The sequence below is a fragment of the Cydia amplana genome, chromosome 1 (assembly GCF_948474715.1).
Source record: "Cydia amplana chromosome 1, ilCydAmpl1.1, whole genome shotgun sequence".
NCBI classification, from domain to species: domain Eukaryota; kingdom Metazoa; phylum Arthropoda; class Insecta; order Lepidoptera; family Tortricidae; genus Cydia; species Cydia amplana.
In genome coordinates this window covers 2,343,817-2,371,518 of record NC_086069.1, presented here as the reverse complement: position 1 = coordinate 2,371,518, position 27,702 = coordinate 2,343,817, and the positions used below count along the sequence as shown (strand labels likewise).

The 27,702-nt window shown below is 37.7% G+C and overlaps 1 protein-coding gene across 1 annotated transcript; it reads left to right on the top strand.

Moving 5' to 3' along the window:
• The first annotated feature begins 6,714 nt into the window (after positions 1-6,714).
• On the top strand, positions 6,715-19,970 carry LOC134657219 (chitinase A-like). The gene is made up of 2 exons (XM_063512823.1): positions 6,715-6,799; positions 18,019-19,970. The coding sequence occupies exon 2, from the start codon at positions 18,074-18,076 to the stop codon at positions 19,739-19,741; it is 1,668 nt and encodes a 555-aa protein (XP_063368893.1). The 5' UTR covers positions 6,715-6,799; positions 18,019-18,073; the 3' UTR covers positions 19,742-19,970.
• Positions 19,971-27,702: the final 7,732 nt, after the last annotated feature.

Here is a 27,702-nt window from a genome sequence, read left to right as displayed (position 1 = left end):
CAGTCGATAAGACCGGCTAGCATGACTTAGTGTCTCCGCACGCGATTCCATACTTGAAGTCGAAGATCGCACGTCATGCTGGCTTGTCAGGTTTGTTTTAAGCATTAAATGTCTATATAGGACCCATTGCATTAAATCAATATTAAAGTCAGAAATAACAGTCATAATAGTCAGACCAGACAATCGTACCTATACTCAACGCGCGCCACTTACAAAGGATACTAGATCGTGACGTCACGATCAAGTTGAAGCCGTCTTGAAGTAAGGAAAACAATATAAATAAAACTCATATCACTACATGACTACACCTTATAAAACAAAGTCCCCCGCCGCTTCTGTCTGTGTGTATGTTCGCGATAAACTCGAAAACTACTGAACGGATTTTCATGCGGTTTTCACCTATCAATAGAGTGATTCTTAAGGAAGGTTTAAATGTATAATTTGTTAAAAAGCTTTGTGAAACTCGTGCGAAGTCGGGGCGGGTCGCTAGTTTGTGATAAAACACAAATAATAGGGATGACGACACATGTTGAATTTTATAACAAAATCTAGTAAAATAGATAGTAAACGAGCAATTTATCACAATAATGTGGATATTAAAATAAAATATTGAAAATTTACATAAATACAGGACCTGAAAGTTTCAAAATTTAGGTTTTTTTAACATCCAAAAACGATCAAAGTAAGGGTACATTCTATTCCTTACATTTCATCCAAAAAAATATTGTATAGCAACTATATACATAAACGCAATATTTCACCGATAAAAACGCAATTTTCTTGTTTTGTCCATACTACAAGATGGGCTCCCAGAGACCTTGACGTCACGTTCCCTTATCGTTTTGTTTAGGGCGTTTCGCGAGTGAAGTGCGACTGTCGGCCTTTGACTACAATTTCTGACTTTTGTGTTACTTTAATGCAATGGGTCCCATATAGACATTTGATCCTAAAAACAAAACCGATCGATTGATACCATAAATGAAAATTAGTCATGTAGCCTATTGTCCTGGGATTCTGATCAGCTTCTTAAGCAGCTTCACTACCGACCGACGTAGAAGGCGGATAATTACTCATTATATAGTTAAAAAACGTCCGCATCTTATGTTACAGATACCATATGATATGTGACACAACAATGGACACTTCCTTATCAAACCGCATTGTGCACTAACAATCGAGGAAATTATAAAATTCTTCCGTCTCGTCGTATGTACGTGCGAGGAGTTTGAATGGAATTACCACGTGGCCAATATAAGTATTAATCAGTATCGTAACTCTACATAAAAGCTATTCTTGCACAAAAGTGGCGGGTCAGGTCGTAAAGCATCGGATGCATGCTATCTGCCACACTTGCACGGCCTCATGGAGCTGAACACGCAACAGTAGTGTCAATTTGATTGTGTGTAGGTATTACGTATAAAAAGTAAAGTCTGTGCGGAAAGAGAAGAGTCGTGGATTGTATTGGGCCTGGGCCCCATACATTCCACGACTCTTCTCTTTCCGCACAGACTCTACTGTATCTGACTTTTATTGACAAACGCCAACGAAATAATTGTATCGAGATGATAGAGTCTGTGCGGAAAGAGAAGAGTCGTGGAATGTATGAGGCTCAATACATTCCACTACTCTTCTCTTTCCGAACAGACTTTACTTACAGACTCTAGATGTTACGAAACGGTACGTGACGATTTCCATACATCATTAAATATTCGATTGGCGTTTTCTGTGTACTGTGTGGTAGAGACACGACACATAGGATGAGTTAATTTTGTCTTAAAATTATTCGAGAAACAACGAATCTTAGGTTTTTTTTAGTCAAAAAGGAATCCTTACATTTAGTTTCGCTCTATCTGTTTGCATGCCTGTCTCTGTCCGCCCGTGGCTTAACTTGGAAACCATTATTGTGTAATTCTGGATGAGTTGAATGGCAATAAGCTTACCAAATTGACATGTCCGGAAAACCGATATATAAATTTGGAATTTCGAGTGAAAATTACGGCCACGTTACTTTTTTCCTGGACTTGGCCAAATTGAGCCTATCGCCTTATAGGTCACTCAAAATGGGAATGTGAGTTAAAATATTTCTAATATTTTTACCGTGACTCGCACAAAGGATGGCACACAAACTTACATATTCAGTCGTTGTAGTCGTTTTTCTAAGAGCTGCCTACAAATTAGTATGAAATGTTCTTTGTTTTGCGTTTATTGACTACATCGATAAGTTTGTGGTAAGGGCAAAGACACTAACATGGGGTTCAGGACTAGAGTCATTGCTTTTTTTTCATTTTGGAAGTAAAAAAAACTTGAAGTTATAGTTTGTCAAAGGACTGTCTCATTTCAAACATAGACAGCGAGAATCATACTATCTTTGTCTTACACTAGTACTAGCGCCCAAAAGAAAAGGAGGAGTATAGTTTTTTTTTGTTCCCATTGGTTTGACCAACTACACCATCGATATCGTTACCCTCGACTTTTTTGTCGTTGATGAGAAACTTTTCTTTATTAAACTGCCTATATCAACCAAATTTTGCAGTTATTTTTTATTTGCGTTGCGAGATACCGAATTACTGCGTGCAATAAATTTAGTATCAAGATACCCGTTTTAAGTACTGTATCTCCGGTTTTTGGGGCTCTTTAGAAAGTCAACGTTTTGAGGTTTTTAGGGTCTTTAGTTGCCACAAAAGTGTAAAGTTACATGTTTACCGTACTGATGCAAATTTGCAAGAGTGCGAGCGAGGCAGCCCTATTCACGTATATAGCGATGTCCCGCCCGCGCACAGGAGCGGCGTGCGGATCTGCATACCAGGGATGTTGCGAATATCCGCATCCGCATCCGCAACCGCGGAACTTCCGCATTATTTTCAACATCCGCATCCGCATCCGCATCCGCATAAAAATGATGAGGATTTAATGCGGATGCGGATGTGAAACAGGTTGGTATAGGAACGTCTTAGCACCGGCGTAAGTGCTAGACTGCTAGGTAATTTAGTCATTAACCAAAAAAACCTATTAGAAATGAGCAGTCAAGCGTGAGTGGGACTTAATGTACGGAACCCTTGGAACACGAGTCCGACTCGCACTTGGCCGGTTTTTTGAAATAAAAATTACTAAATTACGTTTTTTATGGTACTATCTTGACATCCGCATCCGCATCCGCTTCCGCGGATGTGAGCCTTTAAAAATCCGCATCCGCATCCGCATCCGCGGATGTCAAAAAATCATCCCTGCTGCATACCATGATACCATGAAATGATGGTTCTCAAATGGTTATAAAAATAATATTTGAATCATGTTATTTAGTTATCGTACGTCTCACGTCTCCCCGCGACAATACCAGCCATATTCGAACTTTAAGATACGTCAAAATATTAGATATCTAAACGATATGGATCCGATATGTCAGAGTCAAACAAGGGTCAAAATTGAAGTTTTTGTTTGAAGAATCGTGACTTGTTTAACACTGACATCCGACCCATATCGTTAAGATGTCTAATATTTGACGTATCTTAAAGTTCGAACATGGCTGTACATGTACGGACGATTATGTGCGAAATGCACGATAACTGAATGACACCAGAGGGGCTACCGCGAAAACCGTTTTTCGCAAATTGCGGGGATCTCCAATGAAGGCGTAATTAGAGTGACAGAGAAAAATGCTCGCAATTTGCGAACTTCGATTTTCGCGGTTATAGCCCTGTTAGTGTCAGTCTGATATTAGGGTACGTTCGAATGCGGTTGGCCGGTCGAAATATTTAGCAGATGGCGCCACCATAGCTTGCCCTGTCAATCCCTAGAATTGGCTACTTTCCTACTACTCAAATCAGCTTCTTTTTTAGAACTGTCGAAACGATTTGCTAATATTTACATTTCAATCCGATTTATTTAATAGAAACTGTGTTTAAAAATAACTGCTATCTATATTTTTCTAACAATTATCTGGTGTTTTATTTCGTGCACAGTGTGAAATAATTTATTTTAAGTAGAGGAAAGTACCCAATTGTGTCAAATTTTTGTTTTTTTTTAATGCCCTGTATCTCATAGAAAAAGGGGCAAGCTATTATGATGGCGCCATCTCTGTAAACCTTTGACAGTTGCCAACCCCATTGGCCTGATACTTGCTATTGGATACATTCATATACGTTTTTGTTGCTATACTTGCTATAGTTATAACACTATGTTTTGTGCGTGCTTAACTCATGCGGAACATTCGGTTGAATAACTAGCTATTCGTGATCAAATATGAGTATTGAATATCGTTGTCCTTTACTAATCGCTGATGTTAGAGCGATGAGAATGATAGTAGAATTGGTGGGTAGGTTTGAATCGGTTCAGGGTTGTCGACGACACGCTATCCATATGATAAATATTTAACCCATCAAAAACATTACATTTAAAAAGATGCCAGTCTCGCAACGCAATTCTTCTACTACAAAAAAAGTTTTGAGATGTAATGTCAAACCAAGTCGGTTATTTTAATCAGTGCCAGGGGGTGTTAAAACCGTATCGATATTACCATTACAATAGACATTTTTTATTTTTAATAGGTACGTATAATGTAGCTTGAGGACCTTTTTCTGATGGAAAGGTCCTTCTTGCACATGAAACATAAGGACCCTTCTCTGAAAAAACTAGACCGAAGTGATCCCATAATGTGTTCCGTGAACAAAGTTATGTACTGAACTATATATATGTAACTACAAAACAAAAATGTGGTTAAGATGCGTATCTCTACGTATTAAGTAGATGTTATACCCATTTGGATATAACGTAATGAGTCAAGTTAAAAAAAGCGGCCAAGTGCGAGTCGGACTCGCCCATGAAGGGTTCCGTATTTAGGCGATTTATGACGTATTAAAAAAAAACTACTTGCTAGATCTCGTTCAAACCAATTTTCGGTGGAAGTTTACATGGTAATCTACATCATATATTTTTTTTAGTTTTATCATTCTCTTATTTTAGAAGTTACAGGGGGGGGGGGACACACACATTTTACCACTTTGGAAGTGTCTCTCGCGCAAACTATTCAGTTTAGAAAAAAATGATATTAGAAACATCAATATCATTTTTGAAGACCTATCCATAGATACCCCACACGTATGGGTTTGATGAAAAAAAAAATTTTGAGTTTCAGTTCGAAGTATGGGGAACCCCAAAAATGTATTGTTTTTTTTCTATTTTTGTGTGAAAATCTTAATGCGGTTCACAGAATACATCTACTTACCAAGTTTCAACAGTATAGTTCTTATAGTTTCGGAGAAAAGTGGCTGTGACATACGGACGGACAGACAGACGGACAGACGGACAGACGGACAGACAGACAGACATGACGAATCTATAAGGGTTCCGTTTTTTGCCATTTGGCTACTGAACCCTAAAAACGCACAAAAAATCGTGAAACTTCTGTGACTGCCAACCCTAACAGGTGTACTGAACTAGTTAAAATAGGATGGTCAATTCGCTAGTCTTTTGTGAACGATTGCATACTGCAGCGGTTATGGATACAATGTATTTATATTTAAGGTAAGATTTTAATAAAAACTAGCGACCCGCCCTGGCTTTGCACGGGTTAATAAATTATACATAAACCTTATCCTCTTGAATCACTCTATCTATTAAAAAAAACTCATCAAAACCTGTTGCGTAGTTTTAAAGATCTAAGCATACATAGGGACATACTGCAGCGGGAAGCGATTTTGTTTTGTAGGTACTATGTTGTGATAACACGAATAAAATAGTTATGGGGAAGTTCAAAGAATTACAGAGGTTAGTTAGACTTTAGCCCTTGGCCATGAATGCCGTTGGAATTTCCTTTTTTCTTGTAAAATTTTCCTCCTTTCTGAAGTCGGTTAAAAAACGCAAAATGGACTCTTTGTACCTTAGCTTCGTGAAAGAAAATCGACTTCGTTGAAATGTCCTCTTGCTGCTTAATTTCAGAAGCGTGTACGTGTACTTATTTTACATATTTGTGACGTTATCTATAAAAAGGGACCTTATTGTCGATGGCGGTTACGCCATTATTAATGATGCTCCGATATAAATACAATGCCGCGCGACGCTATGCGGCGTAAGCGCCATCGACAATAAGGTCCCTTTTCATACATAATGCCCCATTTAAAGTTAATACTATACACTGCAAGTGGTTAACAGTCTAAACTCCACTACAGCGGCAGGTATTAAACCGTATGGGGCTTTGTTCGCTGTCATATTTTTATTTTTATGTATTATATGCTTTGTGGTAATAAATAAAAAAACAGATAAAATGTGTGGATATTATTAACATTGTAAGGGCCTTTTATACGTGAGGGTTCTGCTCCATAATAATTTAGTTTTGTTCATTATTCCATGTTGGCTTAGATAAGTTGTTTAAATGGCAGTTGCCATTATATTGCCATTATTCCGATTATAATGTATAATTAATAAGAAAAAAATATCTAATCACTTCAATAACCTGGGGTAACTATTATGTGAAAGACGTTAAATTTGGTAACCAATTTTCAAAATTTTTTAACCAAGTTTTTTTATATGATAGATAGCAGCCCCAGATAAAGTAATTTAGATACTAATCACATGGAATTTTTCCAAATTTCTACAATTACCTTTGTACACAGTTCAGCAAAACCAATGACTCCCCCACACTCGTACCGCGCAGCCAAATACGTGTACAGCATTACGATACACCATAAGTTACTCATGAGGTTTGGTTTTCCTGGAGAACCACTTTATATGCCAAGCTAGTCCTTAGCAAGAATCAGTGTCGGGGGAGCCAGCGGTGCCTGTGCGCGCCGATACGCGAAAAGTGGTAAAAACACATTGTTTACTAGTTTTTGTGAATGATTTTATAAGCTAAAATAAAATTACTTAAAATACGTGATTTTATAAGTTCAAATATGTGCGTTAAAATTGGATTAAGGGTCAGTTGCACCACTTGCACCAACCACAATTGACGGACTGATCGACGCCATTTCGCAGTGAACTATGCGATAATTCCCGTAGAATAATTTTATGCAAACTTTTTATCGGTGGCAAATTGTTTGGTGCAACAGACCTTAAGTGCAGTCTTTTGTTTGTGTGTTTATTAGTCATCAGTGTGACAATCAAAAACTCTTTACGCATACTTATAAAAATTTCTCATAACGGTACCAAAATAATGAGATATGAGCTTTATTTTGATCACTGACTGAGTTATGGTTGTTGACTAACAAAATTAACATACAAATGCAACGATTTGCATAAATTTACGGACCTTTTCGTGCAATATAAAGTTTATGAGACATTTACGGCTTGTTGTAATTACAAGGCTGCGATTAGGAAGGAATTGGAAAACTGATATTGAAAAAACTACGTACAGTTGACGTTCAAAAAAGGTTCCAGCGCATGTACATTTACATTGTATCGTGACAAATCGGTCAATTCCATTCTTATTTTGGTCTCGGAATTACAATAAATATAGAAGTTATGATATATGATACATGCAGTTACAACAAAAAACAAAAACAAAGTTCCAAATTTAAAAATCGAACAATAATATTATAATCAAAAAAGTCCAATACTGATTCCCTTTACACGGCAAACGATCCGAATTTCGAACAAATCGAAATTTAAATTCGGAACTTTATTGTTAAACCGTTACGCTTTACCGTTACTGTCCCTTCGAAAATCGAGAGCACAGAGCCTGTAGATTCAAAATATTCCAATTTGGATTTTAAGCCAAGGTGATAAGAGTGGTTATAGAATAATGTTTTACTGAAGTAAGTCGAACAGTTGATAAACCTTAAATTAACCCCGAAATTTTATCTCTCGGCCTAATTAAGGAATGTGAAGTGATTTCGTAATGAAGAAAATATTTGGAAAATTTTATTTAAGAGAACAAAATTGTGAATTTGTTCAGCATTTTCGCGAGTGTAACTAGTTAAATTATACTTCTCTTTGTAAAAATTCCATTGAAGTAGGTAACTGAAAATAGATTTCATTTTAGGTATTCAATTGCCTGTCGCCGTTAACAAACCTAATTTATTTGGATATTCAGAGCATCAAAATTGAGTTTCGCTTGTAGTACCTACCTATTTTTTTATGACAGGTTTTCGGTAATGATGAAAAAAAAAATGTAAACGCCTGGAGCTCTAAGATGATAATCTAACATCGAGAAACGCTGAAAAAAAAAAGTATCGGGGTGACAGATGTTACGAAAAGTCACGTGACTATTTCTATGATCAGAAGGCCTACCGCGAACCACGTTCGACGTGTTGCCTCCCTGTCACACTTACGTACGAAATTACAAGTGCGACAGAGATGCAACACGTCGTACGTGGTTCCCGGTAGCCCCTCTGTCGCCTGCGGTGTTACCGGACCGATACGACCTTCAAACGTTCAATAAAATAGCGTATTCCCATCTAAAAAGGACAGTTACGCACTTACAACCTCTCTAGTGTTACAGGTGTCCATGGGCGGCGAGAATTGCTTACCATCAGTTTTTTAGGTCTGCTCCTCGTTAGCCTCGTATAATGTAAAAAAAAATAAGTTCCGATTGAAGGTGTATGTGAAGTCCCCAATCCGCATTGGGCTAGCGTAGGGAATAGGCCAAGCCCTCTCGCGCATGAGAGGAGGCCTCTGTGCCCAGTTGTGGGGCGTAAATAGGCTCAAATTATTTTTATTATTTTAAGTTCCGATTGGCGTTTTCTCTCAACTAATTGTCATCTTGGCTAGGCGACCTGGTAAGCAAACACCGTAATCCATGGATGCTTGTTCTAGAGGTGTCGCTTAGGTGATGTATGAGTTCATATACCGACCTCAAAAAAGGTGGTTGGAAAGCTATTGTGCTGTATATATTTAGAAAGTGTCATCGAAAGTTGACATTTCAATGGCGCCGTTATGATGGCCTGTATGCGATACTGTGATGCATTGCACTACATTTTGGATACACCCGTGTTCATACAAACAAGTTGTTTTTACCGTATTTTTATTAGTTATGTTTTAAATCTCTAAAAATACATACAAACAAACAAATTTTCGCGGCAGCTACTACATATAAAAAATAACTGTCATAGGGACCATCATTCCATTCATTCGATTATAATAAGTAAGTAGTAAATTTTGTACTATATCGGAATTGGGGCAATAGGTATCTGGGGATTATAAAACAGATGAGCATAACATTCTTCTGGTTCGCTTAAATAATGCGACGATTTAAAAAAGGCTTTTCTGGAAGCGGAAAATGCGTAATTAATATAGTATAGTAAAAAATAACGAAAGTACCTAATTACCTACCTACATGCCGAAAATTTCTTCGCCCAGACAGAAAATTACTAAATCATTTTCAAAGCGCAGTCAAAAAAAAAGATATCCTTAATTTTAACCACAATGCAAATCCCTTCATTTTTTAATTAAATACACATATCTTTGTATATTGTTCTAGCATTTTTCCGATTTTTACTTCTGAATCGAGTTATGTTGGTAAACAAAAGTCGCTTTTACATACATTTTAAGTCAATAAACATAGAGATGTACCAATTTCAACAGGATGCTTTACAATGATACCTCCTCGTATTACAATAGCAAAAAGTCGTATGTGCATATACGTTTTATTACACTTACGACTTTATTCCTCCCGAGTATAGCGATTCGTTAAATGCTAGTGGGGCATTATGCAGCGAATTACAATTGTTGAACAATAAATAAGCTAGCATTTGTACCAATGCCACATGCCTTACACTAATAGTTTCGTTTTAATCGAATCTAACAATGGCTAAATATATATGTATATAGAATGTATTTAAAAAATCCTTAACAACTGCTGTTACCAGTACCTATACATATATTATTGTAGCAAACATGTATATCTGGGAGACCGAGCTTTGCTCGGAAAACATATAAAAACTCGAAAATGTGCGTTTTCGCGGATATAAAACCTAGCTAGATCGATTTTTCGACCCTGCAAATATAGCAAATTTCATTCCGAGATCCCCGAAACATATAAATACAAGAATTGCTCGTTTAAAAGTATTGTATATTGTATTATTTAAATTAAACTTTCTCCATACACTTATTGCAAATCACCCGCGCCTTTCTGTTCCCAATACGCACTTAAACCCTTGCACTCGGACAACCGGATTGCACGGTCAATGGCACAAAAAACCTACATTCGGAGAACAAGGTCGGATCCGCGCGGGTCGCGCTGTGCACTTACGACCTAATGCGCGGAAACTGGGGTATTGTATGCAAATGTGCAAAAAGTCAACAACCCAGATATACGCGAGCGTTTAGGGTTAGGTGAAGTGCAAGGATAGAGTATTGGCAGGCGTGGCACACTCCGCGATTTCGTTGCGTCGCTACAATACGCAACAAGCTAACTACCTACAAGTACATGCGGCCCACACCAATTCTGGTGTCTAGCCAATCTAGCCATACTAGTTGCCGCGCACCGAACGGACGTCTGCTTGCACTTTGCGCCACCTAGCGGTCATATCTGTCGTAATAGACGCGTTTTGGTAGAGAGTGAATCTTCTGTACCTAGTAGGTACTACTATTTATTCTGTTCTGTGGCATTGGTTAGGTAAACAAAAAGATTTTGAACGTCGGATATAGTTTAATAGTATTTTATACAATATTAAATATATTAAAAACGGGTCACTCACGTATTTTAAGTCGAAAAACGCTCGACATGTTTCACTTCGTACCCGTGAACCCGGTCAATACGTGAGTGACCCGTTTTTAATATATTTTATTTAATACGTCTTTGTCTCACGGAAGTTTTGTTATTTTATACAATCGCGATATAATGGAGAGGTTTTCAGTCGAGTACCGTGTTTAGGTAAGAAAGGCTTTAAAAAAAAGCCTTAATTAAACACCTAAGGAGTTTTCACCCCATGAGGTTGAAAGTAGTTAATTACGTCTAGGTATACATGAACGTATAAAAACGGCAAAAAATCACTTTTGTTGTATGGAAGGCCCACTTAAATATCTATTTTATTTGTTTTTAGTATTTGTGGTTATAGCGGCAACAGAAATATCACGATTTATGAGTTACAGCCTGGTGAGAGACAGACGGACAGACGGACGGATAGACGGACAACAGAGTCTTGTAATAGGGTACCGTTCTTACCCTTTGGGTACGGAACCCTTAAAAGAATCATATACGCAGAACCCTCGGCAATCCAGTTTAAGAGCGCATCTAAGCCTTAATTTATACCAATTGTTATATTGTTTGAGCGTTGACCTGCATTTTTTGCGGTGGTGAGATGCTCATTTGTTTTTTAATGTCGCACGTCGGAGAAAGGATAAGCAGATCACAATTTTAGGTTGAAAACATAAAATCCTTATGTACATCATATTAAGATACCATCACTCAAATGTGCGGACTTCAAGTTTGTATGAAAATAAAGGTACCTTTACGAAATATCATCAAATTAATATTAGGTACTCTTAAATTGTTTTTACAGTTGTCAACCGAACCCCAGGCTCTCATGAGCCGTGGCAAAATGCCGGGATAATGCGAGGAAGACGAAGAATTTTTTTTTACAGTTATGTAGATGTAGTGTAGGTCAAGTCGTTAATTTTTGAAAGTGGATTAAAGAAACGGAGGCGGAGAAAGAATCATGTATAAATAAACTAAGGATGTTTATTTACATGGTTATGAATAACGTGTTAAAGTCTTCTGTTTGTATGTATATGTATTAAAATAAACGTGTTGAGTTTGTATGAATTTAAATGTTGCAACGGTGCGCTTTCTTTTTTACAGAATTATTATTGTTACTTTTAACATAAAGGCCTCAATTTATTTGGTAGTTTGTTATCGCTTCAAATAAGTATTGTCTACCCAAACAATGCCATACCTCTAACATAACATTCAAAAATTTGTAACGTAACATTACATTATAATATAACATATCACTAAAATTATTATTAATTATTACAGAGGTTCTCTTGGAATGTTTTTATTTTAGGTACATCTATTCCACAACTTAACTACTAAGTTTATATTTTCTTATGATAGTAATGTGAAGCGCAAAATAAACTCATATCAACTGATTTATAATAACTTTCACTGTTTGCAAATAGTTATATAACCAGTTAGAGGTTAATGAACAGGCTCCAAGTTCACATTTACATTTATAATACTTACCTATAACATTTATCCTATGCTTTTTGGTGAAATCGTCTTTGTGAAGGAAAGTTAAATTTCACTTTTCAATAAGCATCACTTTTCGACCTACATTTCTAACGACTTTTTAAATCGGCCGATTTTAATTGTGTTATTGTAAAAAACGTCAGATTTCGATAAAGTTAGGTGTGACGAGTAGATAGAGTTCCCTATTCTGTACAACACAAGGGCAATTTGATACCATTGTCACTGTATCATTTCGTACCTTGTCAAAGTGACAATCAATATGAAAGTCACTTAGGGACCTAATACTATTGTCACTGTGACAAGGTACGAATTGGTACTGAAATTAAATTCCTTGACCGTACAAAGGTATCCTTAGTAAATTCGGACATTTACCTAAGATGTACAATACCGCATATGAAACATGTTAAATTAATATTAATTACTTAATGACAATATTATATAAGCAGTTCATTGCAACATAAACATGCCAAGTTCACGTTTGCAATTTGCATAATATATATTTTAATCGATTCCATTTTTAAAGTGGTCTGGTCGCTATTTGCAGTTTAGTAAAGCCATGCGAAGAAAGTCAGTTTTCACTTTTTTTATGAAAATAGGTATGATTAAAAGGAGGGAGGGGTTTTTTATCAAGTTGATACCTACGTCTGCAAGCGACACTAATTTTTTTTAATAAATGAAAAAAAAGCATTTTTTATTTTTATTAGCCATAGGTAACATGAGTTTTCATAAATATAACAAGTGATACATAATTAGGAAAAAAGATGTTAATGGCAAAAAATATTAAGAAATTCAATAATAGGAAGATAAACTTTAGGAATCCCGATATAGATCTCCCTGCTGAGATATAGCTACGATATAGTCCCGCCCTGCTGAGTAACTTATATTATCAATACTTATAAATATTGTATATATAGGGATGATAACACATGTTGAATTTTATAACAAATTCTAGTAAAATAATGTAATGGACGTGGAACCGGTAATGGGACATAAAACCACAAATCCTCTAAAATAAGTATCTAAAAGTAGTTTATGAACACTGGCAATATTTTACCATAAATAAGAGTCATAGAGCTGTTTAAGTTTGTATTTTTATTAATTTCGGTTACTTTTTAAGAAATTGGCGTCAACCCAAAAGTTGTCGTGTCACCGAAAAATATAACTAGTAAGAATTCTTAACAACTTCGCTAAGAGAGGTGAGTTCATATATTAAATTGTAATTAATTATAACTTGGTGTAAACTAGAATGTGTTTTGTTAATTGCATTTACCATGAAATAAGGTATACAACACACTATTTTGTGTCTCTAGAGATGTATAAAAAATAATGGTATTTTGCCCAATCCCATTATAGGAGCTCTAAAACTGCATACCTCCTATGATGGGATAACTTACAATTTACATAATGATGCTTGCCATGGCGTAATTTCATGTTTAAATAATACAGAAGTAGGTATAATGTAGTTACGAACTATGTCAGGAAGTCTTCTCGGACTTCGGATATAGTATTTTATGCAACCGTTGTTTAAGAGGGGTCAAAAAAGGCGAGTGGCGTGAAGCCGAAAATTGTTAATAAAGACGCCACGAGTATTTTTTGACTCAGTTAAACAACGTTGCATACAATACTTTTTCTACGACCAAGCACTTACTTTGAAATGCAATGAAATAATAATAAGAATAGATGATGATGATTGTTTAATGTCCTAATGTGATAGGTTGTTCAGTGCGTGGGATTCTTAAGGGGAACGAAAATTTTATTATTTTTGCGCCACGACGCACGGTTTAGGAGATACAGCCTTATAAATATATATATTTTTTTTTTGTTTTTTTAATATTAATTAGGGGTTTCTTACAGAGGAATGAACATTTTATTATTTTTGCGCTACGACGCACGGTTTAGGAGATGTAACCCATAAACATTTTTCTTTCTTTTTTTTTTATTTTGTTTTGTTTTTCGTGTTTTTTTAAATATTACTTTGGGGTTTCAAAGGGAAACGAAAATTTGATTATTTTTGCGCTACGACGCACGGTTTAGGAGATACAGTATTATAAAGTTTTGTTTTGTTTTTTTTATTTTTTTTTATAATATTAATTAGGGGTTTCTTACAGAGGAATGAACATTTTATTATTTTTGCGCTACGACGCACGGTTTAGGAGATACAGCATTATAAAGTTTTTTTTTTGTTTTTTTTTTTTATTTCTTTTGTGTTTTTTTTTTTAATATTAATTAGGAGTTTCTTACAGAGGAATGAACATTTTATTATTTTTGCGCTACGACGCACGGTTTAGGAGATACAGCATTATAATTTTTTTTTTGTTTTTTTTTATTATTTCTCTTTTGTGTTTTTTTTTATATTAATTAGGGGCTTCTTACAGAGGAATGAACATTTTAATATTTTTGCGCTACTACGCACGGTTTAGGAGATACAACCCATAAACATTTTTCTTTCTTTTTTATAATTTTTTTTTGTTTTTCGTGTTTTTTAAATATTACTTACGGGATTAAAAGGGGAACGAAAATTTGATTATTTTTGCGCTACGACGCACGGTTTAGGAGATACAGCCCTATAAAGATGAAAACTGATGATGATGATGATGATGTGACCAAAACATGTCTATGGTTCACTCATCTGGCAGAAATGACAATTAAAATTAGGTTGGCAACAATGTATTCCATACAATATTTTTTAAGTGGTGATTACACGAAGTATCGTAAAAGTGCCAAAAAGATACTGCGTGTATGCACAAATACTTTTTTGGGGAATAGACTAAAGACTTGTCTTGACAACTATAAGAGAGGGGTTTAAAGGTGTGTGCACGACCCTTTAAATGACAAATAAAAGTACGGGAGTAGAAAAAATTAATATCGTTTTTACAAAATTTTATTTAACATGCCTGTTAGTTAGTGTGGTTCAAATCTTGGAAGTTGAATTTGAGCCACTTTCGGATTTCCGATTGAGTTGAAATTTTGGATACGTAAGCAAATCGGATGACAATGCAATATTATGATAACATGGACCTGATCTCATGATGGAGACAGGAGGTGGCCATGGGAACTCTGTAATAAACGCAACCTTATTGTGTTTGGGTTTGTTAGAATTGTCTTGATGAGTATTAGTTGGCTGTGAAAAGAAAAATACATTCTTACATAAAAGCTTATACCAAATATGACTAATAACTAGTTTTTTGCCAAAAATTTATTCCCTGTTCCAATATCTTATACTGATAGGGTATGTCCATTATAGGGGGCCCATTACTGGATCCACGTCCATTACCGGGGTACCATTACTGGAGCTTTGGTGTCCATGACTGGAGAAAAAAGGCATAGTTTTAATTTGTAAATTATGTGGAAACTAATTGCAGTATCTTTGATATAACACGCCTGAAACATAAAAGATGGATAGGATTTTCATCTTTAAACACGCTAAGCGGTAGAACTTTTGCCGGTATCAGGGAAATATCACAAATACTCCAAATTTCCTCTTAAATGTCCCATGACTGGTGCTGTTACTATAGAGAGCAAACGAGCAATTTATCACAATAATGTGGATATTCCTTACATTTCATCCAAAAAAATATTGTATAGCAACTATATACATAAACGCAATACTTATTTCACCGACAAAAACGCAATTTTCTTGTTTTGTCCATACTACAAGAGAGAAACCTTGACGTCACGTTCCCTTATCGTTTTGTTTAGGGCGTTTCGAGAGTGAAGTGCGACTGTCGGCCTTTGACTACAATTTCTGACTTTTGTGTTACTTTAATGCAATGGGTCCCATATAGACATTTGATCCTAAAGACAAACCCGATCGATTGATACCATAAATGAAAATTAGTCATGTAGCATATTATCACCCAGCTATCATAACGAGATTACGACGTGTTTTAAGTGTGTGTAACACACGTAGGCGCGGCGCACATAATCACGTACGTCTATTTTGCTATTATTAATAATAAATTATGTTATTTTTATACTAACTGTTTTGGCTCAGTGATCTAAAAATAATCTTGGCCTCCTCTTTTTATATATAGTTCAAAAAATAAGTGATAATCGTTGCCTGTTATGAGTCTAGAAGGGTAAATGCAGTAGTAATTTGTAAAAAAATTGAGGGGTGCCCAAAAAATCGGGAAATAAAAGTAGTTTTTTGATATTGGGGGGGGGGGGGACAATGAATATCTACGAAGCTGGAGGCATTGGGTTCCGATCCCGGTAAAAGTATATTTATTTGTGTACCTATAATTTATCACAAACATTTTTTTCCTTGTTTTGAAACACGCTTGTTTTTGATGGAAATAGTAGGTACTTATTTGGAGCATAGATTAGATAACAACTGACCTAAGATTGGGGGGGTCCCCTCATATCGCAGAAACAAAAAACCCACTGTATTTGCGTAACAAATGTAGGACATATGTAATAAAATAAAAACTATGTAGGCTATGGGTTCAGCTAGTTTTTCAGTGTTAGCAACTACCATTGTAGACGTACTAAAACGACCGTTCGTAACCCTTATGGTAAGGAAATAAGGTCCAAAATAAGTCAGTCAATGCGGGGTCCTACAAAACAGAGCCCAATGTTTTCGTAGTTGCTTGGAAAATAACGCGGTAATTACTAGGATAGTTTCAGAGAAAGCCCATTTTACTCTAGGGCGCTGAGAAGTCATAAAACTCCTACTACTAAGACAGACTAGGTACCTACTAGGCGAAGATATACATACCTACTTAAGTAGATAAATACATACTTATATACATAGATTGCTCATCCATCACACAAATAATTGATCTTACCGGGATTTGAACCCAGGACTATCGGCTTCATAGGCAGGGTCGCTACCCACTAGGCCAGACAGGTCCAATACATATACAAACAAAACAATACATATACAAAGATACGATGAACGTACGTTGTATAAAAACAAATTAGTAAAATACATCAATAATATGCAATAAAACTAAAGCCAATATTATTTTTATGAATCTCGCATATCACTAACAGGTCATCGCAAAAACAAACAAACGGTATTAAAACATGGAAACTTTGAATTTGGTACGTACCAGATAAATCGGAATGGCTGAGGTGCTCGGAAATATCTGATCACGCACTCCGATAATGCCTTGACAATAGAGGTGTGTTCAGATGTTTGTGAGCACCCTGGCCGCTCCGATATATCTGATGGCGACTATACAAGATAGGATCACAGGACTGTGGAAACACTCTGCCTCTTTTAGGTTTAATCAAAAACTCAGTTTTATTAAATTAGGTTTTAGTTAAAACGCGCTTCAATTATTAGATTCAATAAGACGTAGACAATAGGTAATTCCAGTTTAAATGAAAAATTAATTATAAGTTTTGTAAAATTATAATAATATAAGCGTTGTTTCAAACATGTTTAGTTTAGTAGTGTCTAATTTAAATTTAATTCTATCTAGATTGTCATTTGATAATTCAGAGCTAATTTATTTAAAGAAACTTTAAACCTTTTAGCCTTACAAGGGTACTACATTCAGTAGTAGGCATTTAAAATAGTTGATTTATTTTCCAACGAAAGGAAACACTCAGAGATAACAAAGGCGTTGTTTCATTCCTTAGTCATCGTCCATTAGCCTAAAAGGAAAATCAAAATAAATCATTAATTAAAAAACAAAACACTTTTTGTCACCTTGGCTGCTCTAGAAATTTAACCGTGATACAAAACTGTGCTAATGATATTTATTTCGTATCTAAAATCTCCCCAGCATGTACTTTCTACCCCAGAATCTATACGGCTGACGCTCTATACAATAAGCCTACACGTTCGCCATATAGGTTCTGCGGTGCAGTATTGATACAGGCTCTCGTACTAGCGGTTGGCCTACTAATATCAGAGTATATAAAAGATCCGTCTCAATATGCAGGTTCAGTACGTGTCGTCGCTTAACGAAGTTCGCGCGTTGAACTTTGGGACCGGTTATGGGGTATCCAGTGGCATTAGTCATCGCGGCGCTGGCGCTGGCGCACGCCGCCCCTCCGGGGAAGCCTTCCCTCGGCTGGGGAGAGCGCACCTTCGCCATCGTGGAAGTCAACCAAGCGGCCACAGCCTACAACCAGCTCGTCAAGCGCCACGATGCCGCCGACGTCTCCGTCACGTGGAACGTCTGGTCTGGCGATGCCGCCGAAAAATCCAGGGTACTCCTCAACGGACAGGAATACTGGTCGGGACCAGGACAGTCCACGGGCTCAGCTTCTTTCAAAGTCAAGAAGGGAGGACGCTACCAAATGGTTGTAGAATTATGCAACAAGGACGGATGCAGCTCTAGCGACCCTACTGAAATAGTTGTTGCCGATACTGATGGAAGCCATTTGCCCCCATTAGATTACAGCATGGGAGAAAGGAATAAGCCTTTCAAGCAGACTTCTGGGAAAGTAGTTGGAGCGTATTTCGTTGAATGGGGCGTGTATCCCAGGAGGTTCCCCGTGGATAGAATACCTGTGCCCAATCTGAGCCATCTCTTGTACGGTTTCATCCCAATTTGCGGTGGCGACGGTATCAACGACAGTCTGAAGGAGATCGAGGGAAGTTTCCAAGCTCTACAGCGTTCTTGCAGTGGTCGCGAAGATTTCAAAGTATCCATCCACGATCCTTGGGCCGCTCTGCAAAAGCCCCAGAAGGGACTCTCGTCCTGGAACGAGCCTTACAAGGGTAACTTCGGTCAGCTGATGTCTCTCAAACAAGCCCGCCCAGACTTGAAGATCCTGCCGTCCGTTGGTGGCTGGACTCTGGCCGATCCCTTCTTCTTCTTTGATGACAAAGTCAAACGTGACCGCTTCGTAGCCTCAGTCAAGGACTTCCTCCAGACTTGGAAGTTCTTTGATGGCGTCGATATCGACTGGGAATTCCCTGGAGGCAAGGGAGCCAACCCTCATTTAGGAAGTCCCAAGGATGGTGAAGTCTATGTTACTCTCATGAAGGAACTGCGCGCTATGCTGAACGAACTCTCCGCTGAAACTGGTAAGAAGTACGAACTGACATCGGCCATCAGTGCTGGCTGGGACAAGATCCAAGTTGTCAACTACAAAGAGGCTCAGCAATACATGGACCATATCTTCCTCATGAGTTACGACTTCAAAGGCGCTTGGTCTAACGATACGCTTGGACACCAGACTCCTTTACACGCGCCAGCTTGGAGGCCTAAGGAAACTTACACCACAGACTTCGGTACGAAGATGCTGCTTGCTCAAGGAGTGAATCCTAAGAAGATCGTCATCGGCGTCGCTATGTACGGCCGTGGCTGGACCGGCGTGCACGGTTACGAGGACCCGAAGAATCCCTTCCTTGGAAACGCTACAGGGCCCTGCAAGGGTTCATGGCAAGACGGAGTCGTTGACTACAGAGACATAGCCAACGAAATAGCGCAAGGAAAATGGGAGTACACTTACGACAGCGTCGCGGAGGCTCCTTACGTATTCAGAAAAGAGACGGGCGATCTCATAACTTATGATGACGCAAGGTCGGTCATTGCCAAGGGCAAATATGTGAGGGCGAATAAACTCGGTGGATTATTCGCTTGGGAAATAGACGCTGATAACGGTGATCTGTTGAACGCAATGAACCAAGGTCTAGGTAATAATGCGTTTTAATTTACCTGAGCGGCTAAGACATCTCCGGACGCGAGATAGTATCTTTCGTCTCTTTTTCACAATACTCAGAAAGAGATGGGTCTATCTCGCGCAACTGGTGCAGTGAGATGTGCTAGAGCCTGAACAGTATGTGATCGTAATTTTAAGTAGTTCTAAGTAGTTTTAAAAACGACTGTAATTTATAATAATGTTTCGCGACTGCAAAATGAAACATAAATGCTGAAAGGTTTGTGTGTGTTTTAATTAATTTCCTTTATGCGAGCAAAGAACTAATTAGTTAATAGTGAAAAAGTGGCTGTTTTTAAAAGAGATCGTTTGAGAGCAAACACAGGGAAAAGTAAGTATAGTTACGTTGCTTTAATACAAAATAGACTTTATTGTCATGTTGTAAAGCTTAAGTTTCTAGTCATGCTTTATTTCCCCAGTGGATATGTTTTTAACAACTTAAAGCTATTTTAAGCAGTGAGTCTATTAATTTAAGCACGCAATTTAGAAAAAAAGTGCCATAGAATTAAAAATAAATCGTCTAAAAAGTAACTACAATGTTCTGCAAATTGGGATGATCTTTTAGATTTTGAATTTAACTTGGCATCAAAAAACTCCATATCCTTTAGTTTTTTTTGTGATATTTGATAAATAGATAATACAAAATAGTTCCATTACAATTATTTTCCCTTCGATAACTACTTAGATGGCATCGCAGGCTAAGAGGAGAGACGCACGGGGCAATGCTAGTGCACCGGGCGTCTCAACGAGTTTTTCATCATGATCCGATTCGCCCTGTGATCCGATTTGCCTGAGCCTACTATATAGATCGAGAGCCAAGTGTACCCATATGAAAGGCAAAGTTACGGTTCCTCCCCTACCGTAGATCAGACATTCTTTTTTTAACAGAAATTTTAATCTTCACCAGTCAAGCAAAAATAAGGTTGAAATTGAAGTCTTGATGACTCGCGAGTCTTTACACGTCGTCGAGGCTTTAACACTCGAACTTATACTCTGGCAAACCCATATTGTTAGTAGAAAAAGGCGCGAAATTCTAATTTTGTATGGGAAGACAAATCTACGCGCCTACATTTTTTGCCCCCTTTTTCTACTGACGGAAATGACTTGCCAAGCTATAAACACAAAACGAATCTCAATTTTAGTCAATGCTCTAAAAATCTGACAACTTAATTTAAAAAAAATCCTTCTAATCTATTTGCACATTTAAAAATACCTATTCACAGCCTAGTGAATCCATAGAACAAACAAAGTTTAATAAAGCATTTTGTTCCGATATGTTTCAGTACATTTTCAGTATGTCAACTAACCAGTCTTTGCATAGGTAAAAACTTGAAAACTGCTCAAACTAAACCAATTCCAAATACATGGTATTAAGGTTTTAATTTGAATGAGTTGCTTTGGCGTGCTTGGCACTTACTTCCCTATGGTATCGAGTAGAGGTAGGCCGGTTAGCAGAGATTAGTAAATGGTAAACACTTTCAATCTTCATGCAAAATCGTGTGGCGCATTACCTATCTGGGAGACCGAGCATTGCTCGAAAAACATATAAAAACTCAAAAATGCGCCTTTTCCCAGAGATGACCTAGCTAAATCGATTTTTCGCCCCGAAAACCCCCATATAGCAAATTTCTTCGAAATCGTTAGAGCCGTTTCCGAAATCACCGAAATATACAAATCAAGAATTTCTCGTTTAAAGGTATAAGTAAGATAAGATAAGATAGGACCGTTTTGACACAGTCCGATCCGATGATACAAAGAAGCAAAAGGTAAGAAAATGCCTTTTTATATTTATTTTTACACAAAACTATTGTTTGTTGGTCAAAAGAAAGCGTTTATTGAAAAAATAAAAGGACTGATGATATAATGACTGACGCTGTAGGGCATTTTCTCCAAACGTCATCCGATATCAGATAGAGTATTTAGGAAAGAATATTTAGGGAAAATTTACTCTTGCCGTTTTCCTGAATGTCGACGATCTAATAATATAATTATGTTGCCAACTACAACAGTGTACGAGAAAAGCAACGCTTGTATGGGGTCTCTTTATTGTTTATCGGTCTCTGATGTCGGTATGATGGTATCGAGCCCGCATGTGGACAATGTTAACACGCGTATCTACACGTAGGTGTGGACAGGTTAATATTTTAACAGCTGTATTTAAACTTTCAGTTAAAATAGCGAAACTATATTAAATGGATTAAGTATATAATTGTCTTTTTATTAACGGCCTCTTAACCTAGTATCGACTTAGCCTACAAAGCAGAAGGTCCCGGGTTCGAATTGTAAGGACCACGAAGTGGTTAATGGACGGTATACTTATATGTGGTATACACGGTATAATTCTCCATACCGTAAAATGGGGTGAGTAGGGTCAAAACTGAAATTCAAACCTCGATAACATTTTATTTTTATATATGAAAATTGAATGGTGTATATAATAAGTGTTCCGGACGTTTGTATTTTAGTTTTTATTTTATTTTGGGTAGTTCCATTTCATAACTTTGACGATAAAGAGGAAAACCCACCTCACCCCGTAGTGCCTCGTATTTGGGGTGAGAAGGGTTTTCATACAAAGGTGATTTTGGAAGATTGTTAGATCGATTTCTTTTTATTATGCGTATTACTATAGCTCCATTTTAAATTGGAATACATTATTTTTGTAGCAGTAGCCTTAAAATCCCTTCTCACCCCCCTCTCCGTCCTTCTCTCCCCATTCATAACCCACCTCTCCCCGCGAAACCTACTCACCCCGTTTTACGGTACGTAAATAGTACATATAATAATAGACAATCGAACAAGAAGCACGTTTATCGCGTAATAAAAAGACAAAGCAACCGCCTCTTCATGTCAAGTTTAAGTGGTTACTGAAGGAGTCGAATGCTTTATCTTATCTTCATTGTAACCTTCGTCTAGGCCCTAAAATACAGGCTGATTTTGTTTTGTCATACTCCTGCCGCTTCTTTCCGCCATTGCTCTACAGACTCTACACGACAACATTTCCATCATCACTGCCTAATACTTAGATAGCTGGCAGTCCTGTGCGCTTCCCCAGAAACTTCTTGCCTCGCACAGCTAAACTGTGGAAATTGGAATGAACTGTCGCCTGCATTATTTCCGGACCGATTTTGGACACTGGCAAATTTTGGACGTTTTTATTGTATGCTGTAGGCTATTACAAAAACTATAAAGACATATTTATGACGAAGATTATTTTAGGACACTCTTCTATCGGTTTGACAGTGACTGGCTCGACCACTGTATCCTGACCCAGGCGGCGGTGCATTCTGTGCATAATGTATATGTCAAGTATGATTGTTTCTGGTCGGATCATTTCCCTTTAATTATTGAGTGTGATTTGCAACTTGTAACACCTAAGCTGCCGAGTATAACTGTGTCGGACAAAACGGTAGTGTGGGGGGAGAGAAACGAGAAGCAGATAGCACTATATAGTAGGGAGGCTCATGCCAGATTAAGATGTATAGATTTTAATAACGATTTTACTTATTGTGCAGATTGGTATTGTGGCGATGTGGCTCATAGGCGTACTCTAGATAACATGTATAAAAATATTGTAACAGCATTATGTGAGGCAGCGGTCTGTGGAAGGGGAAGTAAAGGTAGGGGGAGGAGAGGACCACGTGTGGTGGGGTGGAATAAACACGTGGCTGATGCTCATCGGGTGGCTAGGTCGAGGTTTGTGAAATGGGTGTCATGCGGGAAGCCTAGATCTGGCATAGTGTATATTTGTATAATGAGATGTGTGACAGTCGTAGGGTGTTCAAATCGCGATTAAAGTGGTGCCAAAACCATGAAGATCAGCTAAGAATGGACGCCCTAGCCGAAGAACACTCTAAAGGCAATTTTCGAGGTTTTTGGAAAAACACAAGAAAAATGAACGCTCGGCCTGGCCTTCCGGTGAGTATTGACGGGTTGAGTGACTCAAAGGGCATAGCGAATGCTTTCAAAGAACACTTTCTTGTACAGTCACCGCTGGGACCAATGCGTGGGGCGCCCGGTGCTCGGACCGTAAGTAAGGTAGTAGGGATAAGATTTACAGCCAAAAATGTCGCTAATGCGATAAAGTCGATCTCAAGAGGCAAATCTCCCGGTCACGACGGTCTGAGCATCGAGCATCTTCAGCATGCTGGTCCACACATATCACGAGTCTTAGCTATGTTCTTCAACTTGTGTATGAGTCATTCATATCTACCCACAGATATGCTGAAAACGATAGTGGTGCCGGTAGTGAAAAATAAAACTGGAGATCTGACAGATAAGGGTAACTACCGACCCATTTCTCTTGCCACGGTTATTGCAAAAGTGTTTGACGTTATGCTTAATACACAGTTAGGCAAATACTTAAAGCTGCACGATAACCAGTTTGGTTTTCGGCCTCACCTGTCCACAGAAAGCGCCATACTGTGTCTTAAGCATACCGTCAGATATTATATAGATCGCGAGACCCCGGTATTCGCATGCTTTCTTGACCTCTCCAAGGCCTTTGATCTGGTGTCCTACGAAGTGCTATGGCAAAAGCTAGAGTCAATTAACCTGCCGTTAGAACTCATTAATATCCTTAAGTACTGGTATGGACATCAGGTCAACACTGTCAAGTGGGCAGGGGCAATGTCTGAGGTGTATGGGTTGGAATGTGGGGTAAGACAGGGGGGTCTGACTTCCCCCGCACTGTTCAACCTTTACATGCATGAACGACCTGATTGGGGCGCTCAGCAGGCAGCATGTCTGATGTCAGATTGGCGGTGTTTGCGTGAATAATCTTAGTTACGCAGACGACATGGTGTTGCTGAGCGCGTCAGTCTGTGGTCTCAGGCGATTGTTAAAAATATGTGAGGGGTACGCCGTGAGTCACGGCTTAAGGTACAATGTTACGAAGAGCCAATACATGGTCTTTGAGGCCCGCAATAACAAATTATCGAATGTGCCACCTGTCATGCTTAACGGAGCTCTCTTAGACAGAGTACAGAGTTTCAAGTACCTAGGACATAATTATTGTTACTGTAGGAGACGGTCGCCTACAGAGACATCTACGATAGCTCAAGGTTCAAGGGTTCAAAATCAAAAGGGGTCTGATTGTATCTGTTATAATAATGGTTCTTATGGAAATTACAAGGATCACTGTAACTTAGGTTCACGACAACACTAACTTAGGTCTAAGCTTGGGTTCTAGCCTAGGATCGGGTCACTTAGATTCGCGTTTTAATCGTTCGGGTCCTGAATAATAACTAAACTGCACGGTTTGGGTCCTGGTCACAACTAACTGTTCGGTTTGGGTCCTGGTCACAACTAACTGTTCGGTTTGGGTCCTGGTCACAACTAACTCCAATTTTACAGGCCCGCTCGTATTTATACGTTTGCGAGTGTAGACTTTTAGCCAATGACAATCGCAAGTTCGCGGCTCTCTCCATGGTAACTGACAGAGACCAGGATAGTTTACACACACATACAAACCAAGGGACGCGTTCGATCTAGCGACTGTGATTAGCTTATGCGATTTCGGTAAAAATGCACAAGTTCAGACTTATTTGCTTGAATTTTCTCTTTCAATTTGGTAAGAATCTAGGTTTCCTACTTCAAGCTAAATCGTTCAGCTATACTACTATATGTTATTAGATGCGTCTACTTACGCTCTATAGACTGGCAATAGTTTAAACAAGTGCATGATTACGGTCTAGCTACAAGGTTCAGATTAATGAGCCAAAATCTGCCAAGAATGACAAATGCTAGGCACGCTTTCTCGCCCTACGGTTCGAGGAGAGATGTGAGAGTCTTGATTTTACCTAGATCAACACCGTTACCTTTTTCTACAATGATAATCATACGTACTTCTAGCTATAGTTCTAAGCCTGAAGTAGGAATGAGTATCAAAGTGTTTCTCCAAAATAATTGGAGAAAATTACCATTTTTATACCTGTCTAGCTCACACACTCTCTCGCTCTACTGGCGACCAATTAGAGAGCGAAAAAGCTGGCTTTCGCCGTGGTATCGGCGACCACGTAAATATAAATGGAATGCAGGCATAATCGGGCTCATTATTATTATGACTGGGATAGAGACAAGGTTCTAGTACTCATTTTAAAACTAACGGTTCAGTTAGGTCTTAACTAATTACAACTTAGGCATAATACATGGTCTACCTAGGTCTTAGGCTACCTACGTTGATCAAGATCTTTATTTTAAGCTATTACAACTTAAGTAAGGAATTGAATTTATATCTTAGGGTCATCTATGTAATAATAATAGGTACGGTCGTGGTCAGCGGGTCGGCTGTCGCTAGGGTTTGCAAGATCCGTCAATTTTTCGGATCCGGATATTTCGGATATTAAAATTTGACGGATCCGGATATCCGGATAATTCGGATAATACGGATCTGTATCAAGAAAGGTGACGAAATTTACAACTTACATACAAGGAACAGCTAGTAAAATGTAAAATGATCATATTTTAGTTAATTACAATTATTAATAATTATTATTATTATCTCAAAACGATATGTATAATAAGATATTCAGTGTAGTCTTAATTAGGTATTCCTATTAATAATATTATGATAATTATGCATTTTTTTTTAGGAGGCCGTAGTCGATTTGTAACCGAAAACGCCAAAAATGAAGTAATTAAAGCAAATTTATTTCTATATATCTGCTCAGAAGAATTAATTCTAAAGGTGCCTAAAAACACCGCTTTAACTTCGGCGTTTTTTCTTAAATTTGCCATTATAAGCTCACAAAATAGAAAATGGAGAAAATTTATGTACTTTTATTATTTTATACCGGTGTGGTGGGATATAATTTATACTATTAATAATTTAAAAAAAAAAAACTGACTTCTATGCGGCCCGGTGAAAGATTATTGTAGATGGTGCGCTATGTAGAAAAGGAAGCATTTCGTTTCTGTCAGGCTCGCAGTTCTAACCTAACCTAACCCACTTTTGTACGGTTCTGTGAGGATAGCAGTTCAAACCTAACCTAACCCATTTAACGGCGCATGCGGTGCGGTGTACGGGGGTTTGAGCGGGAGGGGTTTGGCCTCATCATACTTTATACCTACATTTTATGGTAGGTAACAGAGGCGGCCGGTAGCTATGTGTTATGGGTGTTCACTCACAATAAAAAACGAAAACTAAACCTACACATTCAATTAACCGTCGCAAAGTACCTAGATGTCGGTTTCCGTCCACCCGGTCATTGAACTCTCTCATAGATTTTCGGTATTACGAATATCTTGACGACCGATAGACGCCAACTGCAGTTCATTTTACAAATGGATATAATGTTTTTATTTAAATTTTATGGAAAGATGTGCTAAATTGTTAACACACCTATTTCGGTCCAAACAAACTCACCGCACTTCGCCCGCGCCCGAGCCAAACACAAAACATAATACGAGTATATACTTAAGTAACACGAAAAACAAAATAAGCTGCACACAACACAACCACGGTGTTTTTGCATATTGATCTGATTTAAAAATATATAAGTTTTTGTTTTTGACTAACTTCAACTTCAACTTCAACTTCAACATTTATTCAGCAAATAGGCCACAAGGGCACTTTTACACGTCAACATTGAATTTACATACAAGCAAAATAATAATAATTATACATCAACAATTATTAAATACAACTACAACTACCAAATCAAACTAACGTAATACAATTACTTAGAGATGTATAAGGTCTCTTAATGTCGAATTACATAAAAAAACTATAATAATAATATTAAAATAAAAACAAAACAGATACATGGAAAAAAAATCTAAACTTATTTAGAGGTGTAAATGTCTCTAAGTGTCAGAACTAAAAAATAACATAGTTTATCAAATTATCCTTAGAGATGTATAGGGTCTCCAAGAGTCACAATCCTGTATGATTAACACATTACGAGAGAAAAAAAAAAAACATACGAGAACCGAATGAGGCGTCTCACTGCAATTAA

Bases quoted from the DNA above. Each gene is read 5' to 3' on its own strand.
- LOC134657219 (XM_063512823.1), top strand. From the start codon at position 18,074: ATGGGGTATCCAGTGGCATTAGTCATCGCGGCGCTGGCGCTGGCGCAC.